The following is a 16380-nucleotide window of genomic DNA, read 5'->3' on the forward strand; positions in this document are numbered from 1 at the left end:
CCTTTCTCTGCACCTCAGTTATTGGGAGCCACATCATTCTCCTTTGTTGGAAAACAGCATACACGTTTGGAGTATTTGTTCACCTTCTCTATACTCGTTTGGAGGACTGGAGCCAATATGGAACTTTCGGAATAGGTAGGCTCTGAGACAGTTGTGCCGCTTTCGTAAGCGAAAAATAAGGACCTGTTCTCGTCGAGTGAGTTGGTAGATGGCATCTCCGAGGTCGTGATGTGGGTGGCTCCTAATCCATCGTTGCCTAATGGTGACATTATAAAGCATCTTTTACTTCATCGATGCTGAGGTCACTGCGGACCACCTACTTCGTCAGCTGTTCTGCCCTCTCGTTTGCAGAAAGGCCACAGTGTCCCAGGGATCCATTGTAGGATGACTATCTTGTGCATTATCATCAGGCATTAAAGTTCCTCGGCAAGTTTTCTCAGCCTCTTCCCCCTCTTCGACTAAAGGGTCTGCAACACTGATGCTTCATCAATATGGAACTCATTTTTTTAGTTTTTCGGGTCTCTTTAGTGTCCTAAACAGTTTCAATGCTTCAACGATAGAAGCTGGACGTTTTGAAGGCGCCTGTAATCTCAAGACGTAGACATCCCCCTCAGGAAGAGCACAGGAAAGGAAGGCGTCAGTAGGTGCTAGCCTTTCCTATATACTTCTTCATCTGCCAAACAAAATGATCAAGGTAAGACAAATAAATAACCAACATAATAAGTCGGCAATAGCCAAACAGCTGAGTTAATTTCGGGAGTGAAATCAAAACTCGTATTAATTCTAGAAACTTATGGTTAAAGGAAAACCATTAAAAGATTAAGGGGGGTAGGTGAAAGAATCATCTGCCCATTCTCATGTGAAGACAATCAGAAGGCTTGTATCTGGGCCTCTAAGGACCTACAAGTGCTGCATGTCCCTCAAATGAACACGAGAGACTCCTCGACCTTGGCCTTAATAATCAAGGTTGGTATACATAAGATTAAATTGATGATAGCATTTTTTGTCTATGGTGTGGAAGAAACGAGGTTATAGACATAACACTTGCCTCGAGCCGCATTAAAAACCTTGTAAAGACTGGAGGGTCACCTCAGACATAACATGGTCTGATCATTGGATGATCTCGTTTAAGTTAGGAGCTGAGAAGCCTCTTCTCCCACCGAAAAGAAATCCGAGGCATACAGACAAGAATCTTTCTATAGGAGAGGCTGCAAGGTCCACCCTACATGGTGGGAAGTCTTTCCAGGCCGCAGTTAGACATGGAATGGAGCCTTCTGGAAAGAACCGTTATTATATTATATATTTTATCAGTGTAATAGGAGACTTTTCCATTGAGAAAAAAAAACATTATAGTCAGATGGTGGTCAACTGAACCGAGTAAATAACAAAAAGATACACGAAGAGCCTATAACAAGACGAAGCAAGTGGTGGACTGAAGTTTATATCGAATTGCCCCTAAGAAGTATAAAGGAGAATTAGAAGACCCAAGGGAAGGGAGAAGAAGACCCAAACGGAATGGCTGACACATATTCTGTAGCAATATAGGAAGCCCGCCGATATTCCCTCGACTCGAGAAGCTATTAGGCAGTAATGATCAACAGTCATTAATTGTTCTAATGAAACCAGATGGTATTTTAACCTCCAGCCAAGGATACTTAGTCCCACGTAATGGAGAAATGAAGTAGAAGATTGAGCATTAGCGGAGTCTATCGTTATGGATGGGGCCATTAGGTGGACATCGGTGGAGCTATAACGCCTCAAGTACAGAATGTAGTCTTCCATGTATACTCAAATAAGGACTTTTCCATTTATTGCTTAGAGCCTCTCTGGCGTTAAGGTATACTAGAGTCACGGAGGAAATCGTCGATAGCTTTTATTCCTAAGATTTGAAAGGAGGACTATAGTGTTGCCAAATCCTATCGATCTTTAAGCTTATCCTCTTTCCTTTTTAAAATCCTGGAGAAGTTGGTAGCTGTTTACTTTATAAGTAGTGGTGCTACCACTTAATCCCCTCCCTCAACCATCAAAGACAAAGTTGGTTTTATTTACCAGGAAGCGGAAGTTGGGTGCCTTTTGGATCCCGATTTTCTTCGGGAACCAACTTCAATTAAGTTAAAATGTCGAATACTTCGGTATTAGTTTGGATAATAAGCTAATAATATTACAATACTGCTCACCCTCACCACCACTGAATAGAACGTCTACTCCGGACACTAAAGTTAGCTACCTACATCCTAAAACATAGGATTGGGTACAGGTTTTCGTTGAAACTTAAAGAACTGCCCTATTTCACTGATGTGTCAAGGAAAAGTTCGACTGATCTAAAGGGTGTAGGAGCCTAAATACAAGAGTTAGGCATAGACCTAAGCTTCCCATCAGGTAAGTACTCGACCGTTTTTCAGGCAAAAGTATTTACCATTTTTGAGGTGTAGATAGTTGACCAAACCAACCATTTTGTCGGCAGCTACATACCCGGAGTCATTCATTACCTGTGAAAGGGCAGGTATCACTATCTTTCACTCTACCTTTCAAGCCCTTGAGTCACCTCTACATGGGTGGGAGACTGCAAACAAATTAGAATCATCAGCGTGCGACATCTTAATGAAGCTTGTGCGGGTTCCTGGAAATATGGGAATCTCTGGCAATTAGAAAGCTGACCAGCTCGTTAGAAGCCGGGCGGAGCACACTCTAATGGGCCAGAACCATTCTCAGGCATTTTTAATAGACATCAGCGTAATGAAGTCCTTGAGTGAACACGGAAAAAACCAGGCATTGAGTGGAAGGAGAGTGCGGGGCTGAGCTTGGGCAAGATACTAATCAATAGACTCTTCGATTCTCCTTCGAAGAGAACAGATAAAGAAACTACGAACATAGATAATGTTCTTTTTCAAATTACCTCTAATCACATACGCATTGGAGAAAGTGATTTGGAGTGAAGCCGTCAACCAACGAGATCTAAAGTCCTTCAATGGAAGCCATCCAACGAGGTGAAAAGAATTTCTTATTTAGAAACTATCAACCGATATGGTAATGAATTCGACCAGCTAAATTGGTAACTGGTTTCCTCCAGGCCTGTGGTCACGTCGAAAGTCTGACGAAAGTGGCTTTCGGTTAACCCTCCGTTTTTCTACACCTTCTCGCACAGCCTATATTTCATCTACCTATCATATGTTATTTAAGTACTTAGAAATTACTTAAATAACGAATTTAAAATTTCCTACGTACATAGTTCATTGGAATGACTGACACCTCTTCACCTAACGACGTTTCCATGACAGCGCTCCTTGTGGTTAACATGAAAACCCTTCTTAATGTTTTGTAAAAGGGAGAGGTTTTTTTTTCCCGCCAGTGTGCAAACGAAAGATTGTTGTTTTTGTTACAAATTTTGAATTCGCTAATACTTTAGTGATTAAATCATGGATTCCACTCCATTCTCCGATGTTTTGCACAAAACCGTAGTTCCTCTTTTGATCAAATTCATGCCCATTATCGTAACTGTGTTGGTAGCCTGGATCACAATATCTCAGTTATACTTCAAAGAAGATAAGGCTGCCGATAAAGAACGTAAGGAATTAAATTTAATTTGAAATATTCCTTACTAAAGTGTTGCCAACTCGGGCAAATTAAGTTTTTTATGGTATATATAAATTTATTTCAAGGGGGTTTTCATTATTTTCGATTTAATGGTTAAAATGTATATATGACTTTTTTTTATTAAATTTATAAATAATGTATCTGTTAAGAGATAAGTAAACCCCTATTCTGTATCAAAGTCTTACTTCTTTATCTTTATTTTTATCATTTGTTTTTGAATCAAGAATATTACTTTTGTATTATAGCTGTCTTTTTTTAGAAATGATGTTAGTTTGTCCTTATATCAAATAGAGAGGTTCAATGTTAGACTTGGTGTTATCAGAGTGTACCTGTTTTTTTTTATAATATTTTAGCTTGCAGAGAAGGGCTTCAAAAAAATGTACTATTATTATTACTGTGCTTTATGCAGGATATAAATAAGAAACAGAAAAGTAACAGTTCAATTCTAACAAAGTAAAAGATAGAATTCTGCAAGTCAACAGGGATGAAGGATCCATTTTATGATTAATTTTTGTTTTTTGAGGATAAACTATACATTATATATTCAATTAATTAGAGATGAAGATCGCTTAATTTATTAGTTTAGTTTTGTTGTGTTGTGTAATAAATCTTTTATCATGGGTCATAACATACTCTATTGTTATTCTTGCTTTAATTTTATTGTAGCTGTTGACTTCTGCTCACTTAAAATGGATAAGCAAACTGCCTGCTAAAGGTACTTAATGGTATTAGAGTAGTACTGAATACAACAGTAAACCAGTTTCTCATTGTGTTTAAGTGGCTCTATATGCCTGCTGCCATTTTGGAGTGACAGTTGTGAAGTGGTAGTAGTATAAAATTTATTAATTACATAAGTAACATACTTTTTATTATACTGGTCAATGTTTCTACCTAAAATTTTAGATTATCTGTGAACATGGTAGTCAATACTTGAATACTTTTTGAAATTTCATGTTTAGTAAAGCTTTATGTTCTTGCTCTGACCTTCCATGTTCGAGTAATACTGAAAACATTTCCAAAGAGTGGAATTGGGCTGTAACAAATGAGCACTTAGGACAGGTAAAGGTTCGTATACATTCATCTCCATGTAATGTAATTACTATTCTACCTGGGTTGGCCTGTATTTATTTTGTAGTATTACCACTTTGGTTATAAAATGGTGAGTAAATCTTGATAGCTATGGTGTTGGGACATTTAACCAGTAGGAGACTGCAACGCTTATCCAGACACTACTGTAACAAGGTTAGGCCATTAGGGTATGAAACTAAATAGATATAATACTGGACAGCACTAGTTCCAAAGCAATATTTCAACATGTACTAGTGAGTATAGTGTTCACGAGAAAACAATCAACCATTGATGTCGGTTATTAGTTGATTCCAGTAAGTGACTTCTCAACTGTAAAGGATCAGTTGCAGAATTATTTATCTCTTTAGTGAGCAAACGTTGACGTAGTAATAATAACAATATAGGTTACAACAATGGAGCACTGTGTATATCACTTTCGCATTTGTCATGTAGTACTTCAGAACTGTTACTCATTTTTTATTTTGTTTTTCTCAGCACATCTTGTAATGAATGAATTTTATAGATCAGCTTTGTTTTTTTGTTAGTTTAAAGTATTCACTGTTTCCTTTTCTTTTTTTTCCCAGATGAATCACCTACTCAAAAACCGAACAAAAAAACAACTGCAACGACAGTTAATAAAGCGCCCAAGAAGAAACAACATCCCGAAAAGTGGATTCGGGATCCAAAACAAAATTTTGCTCATGATTGGCTTGTGACATCTTTGAAAGGTCATAGTGGCATTATACTTGATATGGACTTCAGTGCCAATGGAAAATTTCTTGCGACATGTGCTGATGGTAAAATACCTATTTTCAATTTCTGTAAAGTAATAAGTATTCTTAGTAAAATTTCTAAATACTTTTAGCCTGATCAGGTTCTCTAATTTATAATGTTACCTCTTAATGAAATAATCCTAATGGTTCAGAACAATAAGGGTATATGTTTTTAAAAGTTGATGTTATAGTTCTTCTGATTGTTTCACTAGACATTTAAGGAATAATCAGCAGTGCAAAGCCATTTGTTTAATATATTTTCTGATCAATACTTCTCTAAGAATATTATTTATAATATTTGAACTGATTGAGTGATTTATTTCCCTGTAATTTTATATGACTCCAGTCTGAATTGTCTCAGACTCTCTTGAATTGGCCGATCTCTCTTTCCCTAAAGTTGAAGAGCTGAAGTTGGAACAGCTCTTTCAAAAGGTTGAAGAAATTTAAATATTGGAAGAAGATAGTTGACTGTATGAAGTAGATTTTTGGAAAACAGTCCAGGTGGCGGTCAATAAAGTTAAAAATAATAGAAAAAACTATTTAATGTTAACCAACAAACTGTTGGTATAACATTAAGTAGTTTTTTTATTATTTTGAACCTTTATTGAGGCTATAAGATAGTCTAGGTGGTCGTCAATAAAGGTAAAAAAATAATAGAAAAAACTATTTAATGTTAACCAACAAACTGTTGGTATAACATTTATTATTTTGAACCTTTATTGAGGCTATAAGATAGTCTAGGTGGTCGTCAATAAAGGTAAAAAATAATAGAAAAAACTATTTAATGTTAACCATCAAACCGTTGGTTTAACATTAAGTAGTTTTTTTATTATTTTGTACCTTTATTGACCACCACCCAGCCTATCTTCCTACAATTGAAATGTAAATATGTTTCATGTTGAGTTTTTGTAATTAAAGGTATGACTTCTTGGCAATTACTCAGATCATACATACTGTTTTATTTGATCATTTAGAAATTACTATCTTATCCTGATTTTCTTTGGGATTTCATTATTTCTCATCGAAAAGGAAGCTGATGGCTATGATCTATCTTAAGGTTTAAAAAGGCCCCATAATTTTAATTATTAAGATCTATTTTGACTTAAGATGAATCACAGTTGTTGATTTGTTGCTAAGATCTACATAGAGATATTATAATGTAAACAAGTATGCAAAATAAAATACTTTTTTTGGCATGATTAAAATTTATTATAGTTTTAGGTAGATCATAGTCATCGATGTTTACTTGCTACACTCGCTCCAAAGATAAGCAAACCCTCAATAGGTCATAGACATATACCGGGTCTTATGATGGATATGTATCAGTAGAAATCAAACAAAGAAATCTAAGGTAACATTAGGAGTCAGACAGATTAGAGAATAAAATAGGTTTTACATCAGAGTTTTTTTGGACATTTGATATTGCATTGCATTTCATAATTAAGGACAAGCAGCGCAACCTGGTGATAGAAAAAGTTAACAAGCCTAACTTTAGGATTACCTCTATATTTGACTTGGAATTTTATTGTTTCTTTTGAAAGGTTAAAACTGGAATACTATAAATGAATTTAATAATATTTTAAGCATTTTAATTTGGTAGATTAGTTAATGGATATATTAATATATTATTTTATTCTAGATAGGGCCATCTTTGTTTGGAGTACAAAGGACTGGAAAGAGAAAGATCATAAATTCATTCGATATAATGTTGATTATGATCATGCTTCTCTTATTAGGTGGAGCCCAGATTCTAAGGCATTCGTTTACAACAGACATTCAGACAACAACCTAGATGTGTGCAAACTTATCAGAAAACCTGATGGATGGATTGCGTCTATTAGCAAAGCTATATCGTTTCCAAAGGTATATATTTAACATTTTCAATACTCAACTTACTTTGTTAAGTAAGTAATTTACACTTGCTTATTAAAAAAGAATACAACAATGATTTCCTTACATACAGAACTTCTAAACAAATTGAACATTGTATATTATTAGTACTTATAAATTTTTAATCTCCTCGGGACTGAATAAAATTGTTATTTTCATTTTAGATATTATCTACATTAAGGTTTTATATGAGAGTTTGGTCTTTGGGATTTTGTGGTCTATGAAGTAGAAATAAACACAAAGAAATAAAATTTATTTTATTTGTGTCAATGTTCCAGCCAATGTACTCGGCCATCACACCCTCGTTACAGTTTTAGTTATATTATTTTGGACTTAGTATTGTTGGCAGGAGTACCAAATTTTTTATAAACATGTTTATTTTAGTATGTAACTCATACCAATAAAAACTAACTTAGGTTCTATTATCAAAACATTTGTTTTCATTTGTAAATTAAACAAAATATACTAATATTAATTTTCGGTCAAATCAAACTATGCCAAAAATGATGGTTTCTACATAGATCGTTCATGATGTATTTATTGTTGAGTATATATTCAATATGAGGAGATGGTCGGGGAAAATGTCGGCACAAATGAAATAAATTTAACTGATCGCACCTCTAACTATCTTCGGATCATGTTGAATCTAGGGTATACAATAAATACATCATGAAGGATTTATATATTTAGTTTTATCTACTAATGAAAACAAATGTTTTGATATTAGAACATTTCTACATCATTTTCCTAGTCCAAGATATAATATAAAGTAGCTTTAGCAAGTTTTATTTATTTTTTTTAGTTCATTTATTTCTTTTTTCAATGAAAATTGGCTAAAACATTTTTATTGAAATCTGTGATAGACATCCTGTGCATTCCCCTTGTGAGTCTTAAGTGCTGACCATTTCTAGTTTCAATAATACTTATTTCAAGTTTTTATTGGTATAAGTTTCATATCGTAATAAATAAGTTTATAAAAAATGGGGGAAAACCCCATTTATTTTGATTTGATTGTGCTCCCTCCTACCAACAAAATGTAACTTTCAAATAATATAACAGAAACTGCAAAGAGGATGTGATGACGGATGAGGGCTGAGCCCTATTGGAGTGTGGGACTCCAGAATGCTTATTTCAGAACATTGAGTTTGATTCCCACCTGTGTCAGTCAATATTAATTTTGTGGTAACCTCATAAGTGAATCTTGACATTTCCACGTTGAGGTTGTATTGGTCCTCAATGGAAGACTTGGGCTTAAAAAAAAATAATAATAATAAAACTAAATGATTTTAAAAAACAAGTTTTACTAAAAATGTATTTAATTTATCAAAACCTTTGTGTGAACAAACAATCAAGTATTACTTTTTCATATTCCACAATAGCCAGCCTAATAAGATATTATCTAATGAAATTCACAGATTAAAAGTAAATGCTGTACTATGGTTCAAGTGCCCATTAATGACGCAAATAATTTAAATTATAAATTTCAAATTAATTATTTTAGATAGATAATTCAAAATAATTATATCTGCAGGTTCACAATCTAGAAACTAACGGATTAGGAATAGCTGTAAATGGAAAATTCATAATGACTTCATCTAGCGGGACAGAATTGGTACTGTGGGATTTAAAAGGAACTGAAATTTCAAGGCTTGATACCTATTTAATGAATAACTATACTGCTAAAGTATCTCCTTGTGGAACTTTCATAGCTGCGTCCGGTAAGTAAAATTTTATTTTTATTGTGAAAAAGTTTAAAGCTATTAGCATTTTAAGTCTTTTCTGTTGTATATTAATTTAAAAAATACAAATTATGCAGTTACTGTTAGTGTGAAATTTATAGCATAAAATGTTTTCATTATAACTTATTAAATTTTTAATCATAATAAGAATATGGTATGATTCTCCGACATCAAGTTAGTCTGTATTTAGATTTTTTCAAGGGAATAAAATCTATAGTGTAAAATTAATTCTCTACTTATGAACAAAAAACAACTATTATTTTTAAGTTTATTTTGGAAAGAAGTGTATTTTATTGCAAAAAAAAAAAGTAAAATATTTTTATTGAAATTATATTGTTCAGGTTTAGTTATATTTCATCTATTTAATCATGATAATCATCTAATAACATATTATTTATTCCCTTAATTAGTTAGTTTATTTTTGTCATAGGATTTGCTCCTGATGTGAAGCTTTGGGAAGTTGTTTTTACAAAATCTGGAGAATTCAAACAGGTAAGCCGAGCTTTTGAACTGACCGGCCATACCTCTGGAGTATTTGATTTTGACTTCAGTGCTGACTGCGGTCAAGTGGTGACTGTATCTAAAGATGGGCATTGGAGGCTTTTTAATATAAAAAGTGAGAAAATCAATTATCTGTTTAAATTTATCTTAATGTCAGTTTCTTTTATCTCCCATTTTCCTTTTAAATACTTTTAATATCCTGCAAAATTGGGTCAAATGGTAGGGGTTGGCAACTTTTTTGTATGAAGAGGCTGTTTGTAAAGGGTGTTTTTTTAAGCCCGATAGAACTTGAAATTGTAAAAAATAACACAAAAAATTAAATTGTAATCAAAAATTTTTTTTTATTCGAAAGATCAATACGTGACATTAACATTTGAAAATGATTTCGGGCATATGGGCACCGCGGCTGTTCTTGACGAAGTGCATTCTGGACGTCCAATTTTGGGCCACTTTTTCGAGCACTGCTGGCCGTATGTCACGAATAACACGAACAATGCTGGCCTCCAAGGCGTCAATTGTTGCTGGTTTATCAGCATAAACCAGTGACTTCACGTAGCCCCACAGGAAATAATCGAGAGGTGTCAAATCGCACGACCTTGGAGGCCAATTGACAGGTCCATTTCTCGAAATCAACTTATCGCCAAATTTTGATTTCAATAAGTCGATGGTTGCGTTCGCCGTATGGCACGTAGCGCCATCCTGTTGAAACCACATCTCCTCCGGATCAATGTCATCCATATTTTCAAACAAAAAATCATTGATCATGGTGCGGTAACGATCTCCATTGACCGTAACGCGAGCTCCGGCCTCACTTTTGAAGAAATAAGGTCCGATGATGCCACCAGCGTGAAAACCGCACCAAACGGTGCATTTTTCTGGATGTAATGGAGTCTGTAGGGTCTCTTGTGGATTGGTCTCACTCCATATGCGGCAATTTTGCTTATTAACAAACCCGTTAAGCCAAAAATGCGCCTCATCGCTGAACACAATTTTGCGATAAAACAACGGGTCAGTTGCCAACTGCCGAATGCGCTTCGTCAAGAACAGCCGCGGTGCCCATATGCCCGAAATCATTTTCAAATGTTAAGGTCACGTATTGATCTTTCGAATAAAAAAAAAATTTTGATTACAATTTAATTTTTTGTGTTATTTTTTACAATTTCAAGTTCTATCGGGCTTAAAAAAACACCCTATATAATAGGAAAGAAAACTTTTTGGCAGGCTTTTAACACATCACTTAATATGTCCCTGGTCTGATATATATATAGCCTTTAAACATTATATGTCAAAATTTCATGGCATTCTGACCATTAGTTTAGAGGTTACAGTTGTTTTAGTGACCCTAGTTTTTTAATTTTCAAGACAATGAATAGAAAGGAATTTTGTGTGTTTGATTAAACACTGTTTTTTGGTGGGGAAAATCAACTATTATTGACTGGTATCCCGTATTCAAATGATGTTGAACAATCTGGTTGCCCAAAATCAGCAGTTTTTTTCCAGAAACATCAAATATTGACAGAATAGTATTGAAATTCTGTGATGAATTTAAGAGATAGCTTATACCTTGAAGATATCAGGAGGTATTGTCTTTACGATTTTGGCATGAAAATTTGGGCATGAAAGCAAGTTGCTTTCGAAGTGGGTGCCGTGTTTGTTCACCACTGAGTGCAGAAATCAAGAAAAAATAGTCCCACATGCAAAAGAAAAAAGTGTTGTTTCACCAGGACAATAGCTACCACATGACCGTGGTCAAATTTGGTAAAAATGAGTAAGGATTCGAGGAGCTTATGTGCATATTATGAGAGTAGTTTAAGTATTGTTTGTCCATAATAATATTCAACTTATTGACAGAGCAGCTGAGTGGGATGGGGTAATTGATTGCCCCTGTGATGGGACGATCATTTAGGAATATGGAACTTAATGCTTTAGTTTTAGACAGGCTTGAACTAAACAATGTTTGTGCTTTTGGTTTTACTAGTTATTCTTTTGACTACAAATCAAATTAGCTGAATTTTAGTTAGAAATTTGAAGGTGATTAGAAAAAATGAAGATTAACTAAAAGGTGTGGACTATAAAATATTATTAATATCTGTTTAGAAATTATGGTTCTCTTATATTTATGTGAATATTCGAGTCATTTGGAATCAAAACCTATTAAGTTCACTATTCTAAATTTTATAGCTTAACAAAAAAAAAACACAAAATATTTATTTTTTTAACAAACAAAAAGTTTTATCATGGTTTGAATGGTTTCTTTAATTGAGTTCTTGGTGTGCTCTTAAATTTGTGAGTTGCCCATTTCAAGCAGTAAATTTCCTGGACTGCAGCAGTCGAAGCAGAACTATGGATCCAAAAGGGTTCTCATAGAAAACCTTCACTTATTTACAATTTATTTTTTTAGATGTATGGGTATTTGATCTACTCCCTCCAGGCATTGGCAGGAGAGCATTTAAACTGAACTGTTTTCAAATAAAATTACTTTTTATAATGAGTGGACTTACTGTGAATTAGTTCTATACGACTTATTTTGCATTATTAATTAAAAACTTTTGGTTTAAGGTGGTTGAAAGGCAATAGTTTTTATAAAATCACTATGGTTTTACAAAATCACCAATAAGAGAGAGAGACAAATTTAATGGAGTTAATTGCTATGTTCCTTCTAAAAATCTTGGTATTTTATGGTCCAATATTTTAAAAAAAGAAATAAATTATTCAGTAATTTTTGTACAACCTTAAAAGATTATTTATTATGGGCTACATGTTGTATTATAAGCAAGTATCTGAGTTCTCTGTTTCTTAGAAACTTAAATTTTATTTATGTAATTTTTTTTATAGTTGAGTATGCCAAAGGTGAAGAACCGCATTTACTAAAAAGTGGAAAATATAATTGTGAACCTAATTCCAAGAATTGCGTTGCTATTTCTCCCGATGGCCAAGTCATCGCTATTGGAAGTGGTTCATGTCTTACTGTAATCAATGCTCTTGAGGGATCAGTTGATTTAACAATTCCACATGTATATACAGGTATGGCTTCTATTTTCTTTTCTTTTATTTTAATATGTTTTTTGTACCTCTTTGCACAGGTAAATCATGATCATCCATGAATCATGCTATTAGCGTTGCTTTACTATTATAATTTCACATATTCGTAAGATTCAACATATCATTTTAGATTTTTATTGATCCTTAAATATTAAAATCATTTATTGATATTATAATTTTTCATTCTGTTTAGGTCCAATAAAAAAAGTTTTGTTCGATGCTGCTGGAGAGTATATTTTAACTTGCGGAGAGAAACATGTTCGAGTTCTACATAATGTAACGGGCTATAAGACTAGACTTCATATTGCTAAATCCAAACTTAATGTACCTGGAAATTCTCAAGCAACAAAAGAAAGACTTCAAAAGACTATTGAAGAATCAGAGAATTTTTTAGCACATTTCTCTGAATGAACTGATTAATATTCCTGTTATTTTTTATATATTTTTTCTTTACCAAAATATATATATATATTTTAAATGTATAAATGATAACTTAGTCATCGTAAGACTTATTTTAGAATATTTTTACATGAAATAAACATTTATAAGTTTTACAATGCATTAACTTATTCATATTGTTTGCTTTGTCTTCTAAGATATTGTTGGTTGTCAAAGGTTCATTTGATCTCTCAGTAGTATTTTTGCTTTATTTAAAATATCGGTATATAGTACTTTATTATTTCATTAATATAAATATACCAACTATTTATTTAATGTATAATTAAAATTTAATAATCCTTTAACTGGAAGATTCTTATGGTATTATATGGATTTAGTGAATGACACAATTTCTTCCTTATTAAACTATAATAGTTTATTTCATATCATACAGCAACGTTTCGGGAGATTTCCCCCATCTTCAAGCTGCTAAAAAACAAATTTATTATAGTTTAATAAGGAAGAAATTGTGCCATTCACTAAATCCATATAAATGTATAATTGTTTTTCATTATTTAGTGACAACCCTCCAGAATTTTTTTAAATGTGGTTGATTGTTCGTTGATAAAAGTTGCATATAATACAGTCAAGAACTCTCCGTTATTTTTAGTTATTTCAAACATGAGTCATTCTCCTTTAAATAGACTGATTTATAAATTTTTTTTGTTTCTATCTTTTGTAAAATTTTACTTATGTATTATTAATTTTATCTTTAATTATTGTATGAATCCATTAAAAACAATTAAATTTTTTTTTTTATAGAAGTTTACAATTTTATGTTGTTCTTTCATCCTACCATATAATTTTAGTTTGGTCACTTTCTTAAAAGAATGAGTTACATTTTTACCCTAGTTTCCTTTATTCTTTTTTAATTTTTTTATGATGAACAACCGATGTTATAAAAAATTGCAATTAAACGTAAAGGACTACAGTGTAGGAAAGATTCTGAATGTTTGTAACACTACTGCTGATAGAAAATGGACAGGCTAAACATTACTGGAAGTACTTTTGCCTAAGAAATGTATGTACTCTTTAACTGTGAAGGACAAACACCACAAACGATCTAACATATTGTTAACAGAACGACATTAATCAGAACTGTCATGATGATTATGCAAGGGGACTCTTGGTCAGATTGGGGACTCTTGATGTTTCGCTATATTTTCTGAATATAGACAGGAGCTGTTGATGCTTGCCAGATGAATCAGTCTGTCATAGGGGAATTCAAATGTATGAACACATTATCCATAAAAAGGGCAACGTATTGAAATTATGCAACTATCTTGATATTGTTCTCCTCATTTGTGCATTCAAAAGAATTAACCAACATTTAGTTTCATTTGCTTTTACTGTTTTCTCAGCGATATCTTTAAACCTAGATCAACTATTGACTAATTTTTCCAATATAAGGACAGGTTCAGCAGACTGAAATGCATAGGTTTTTTTTTTTTTTAAACGTCGAAACTTTCACCCAATTAGGATACTTTCCATATCTTGTAGCTGTCGGGAAGAAAACAGGAATCTTGAAAGCTCATATAAAATAAACATTATGATTTAAAAGCTTCAATGTTATAATTTAATCAGACTGGTTGACCCTTGTAGAATTCTCGCATAATAAATGAATCGATTTGTTTTTGGATGTAAAATAACAAAAAATAATATCGACAATTGAATTAAATGAGATAAAATGTATAAATATTATAAAAACCAAAAATGGCTAATTATATAGTAGACCAAAAACATTGTTTTCAGATTCATTATTAGCGTCCTCAAAAACCCTTAAATACTAATTTTCGCAAAAAAAAAAAAATTATTTGAACCATTTAACTAGTCAGTTGGTCTGCATTGTTTATTTGAACCATTTAGCAAGTCATTTGGTCTGCATTGTTTATTTGAACCATTTAGCAAGTCAGATGGTCTACATTGTTTATTTGAACCATTTAGCAAGTCAGTTGGTCTGCATTGTTTATTTGAACCATTTAGCAAGTCAGATGGTCTACATTGTTTATTTGAACCATTTAGCAAGTCAGTTGGTCTACATTGTTTATTTGAACCATTTAGCAAGTCAGTTGGTGTACATTGTTTATTTGAATCATTTAGCAAGTCAGTTGGTCTGCATTGTTTATTTGAACCATTTAGCAAGTCAGTTGGTCTGCATTGTTTCAGTGTTGTGCCTCCAAGGGTGGAATATAAGTGCTGGAGTTGAATAAGAACGTAATCACCGTTATAACGACATTAACAACAACGACGTAAGCAAAGTTTACAAAGAACTGGGCGAACACCCGGGAAACTGACTTCCAAATGTTTATCATATTCAAGAAAACTAGAAATGAAATATTTCAGCTCAAAAAGTAACAACTATTTGCTGGGTGTTTTTTTAATAACCAGGCGATTGTGATTTATGATTTAATCCAAATCCCCTATGAATCACTGTTTATTGTTGAATAATGTTCTGAAACCAAATTTCAGTTTTAAATCTAATCTAAGATGTTGAGTTGGTTCAATTTAGAAAAATGAACTGTCCTGTTCCTTGGATCATAACAACACCTTAGTATCGTTCATCAATGGTCAGACATACATGGCATAACGATTATATTATTATTTGTTATAGTAAAGTAAAAAAAAAAAAAATACTATTGGCCTTAAACCAATGAAAAGAGAAGTTTATGCTGTTACTGAACCTCGGAAAAATATATATCTATAAGAGACACTTATGGGGTTTTGAACGTTAAATTTGTCACACTAGTACGGAATCTGAAGAATTTAAACATCTGGTGCAATAAACTTTGAATATAAGGCTAACTTTGATATCAAGGTGTTCAGATGTGAATAAGGACCAAAATTAGTTGTAAATGTACCCTGACGATGGAGCATATCGCGGAACTCTGTTCGCGTCTGAAATCATCAAGAACATCTTTTGGCCTCCGGGGACAACGTCAAGCTTTATTGCGAGAAAATAGGAAGAACCTGTTTAAGTTCCTAAAGGAGAACAACCTGTATCGAGAAATGTAACCCCGAAATCTAGAATACGGATACGGTGCCTCTAACCCTGGAGTTGTCTACGGCACCTAAAAATTAAGCAAATAAATAATAATGTTTTTTTCTGTATTAGAGGGGTCGGAAAAAAATAAATAAAATATGAAAACGATATCAACATGAGGAGGTCCCTCACCTCCAGATATTTTCTAGTAGAATTCATATAGAACGAACACATCAAAAGAACAAGATAAGTATTTCACCTTCAAGTACCATTGGTAGAAAAAAATAATATTTAATTTGAATTACGTAATACAACCTACTAATTTAATGTTTTCCTATTTTGGAGGGTTGGAAAA

General features: G+C 33.0%; 1 protein-coding gene across 1 annotated transcript; it reads left to right on the forward strand.

Annotated features, from left to right (window-relative positions):
- The first annotated feature begins 3293 nt into the window (after nucleotides 1-3293).
- Nucleotides 3294-13122, forward strand: LOC106688724 (transducin beta-like protein 2). The gene is made up of 7 exons (XM_014433311.3): nucleotides 3294-3564; nucleotides 5247-5459; nucleotides 7075-7298; nucleotides 8857-9043; nucleotides 9495-9680; nucleotides 12401-12589; nucleotides 12801-13122. The coding sequence occupies exons 1-7, from the start codon at nucleotides 3417-3419 to the stop codon at nucleotides 13016-13018; spliced, it is 1365 nt and encodes a 454-aa protein (XP_014288797.1). The 5' UTR covers nucleotides 3294-3416; the 3' UTR covers nucleotides 13019-13122.
- Nucleotides 13123-16380: the final 3258 nt, after the last annotated feature.

The sequence above is a fragment of the Halyomorpha halys genome, unplaced genomic scaffold, assembly GCF_000696795.3.
Source record: "Halyomorpha halys isolate HHAL.00 unplaced genomic scaffold, Hhal_1.1 Scaffold43.1, whole genome shotgun sequence".
Taxonomy (NCBI): domain Eukaryota; kingdom Metazoa; phylum Arthropoda; class Insecta; order Hemiptera; family Pentatomidae; genus Halyomorpha; species Halyomorpha halys.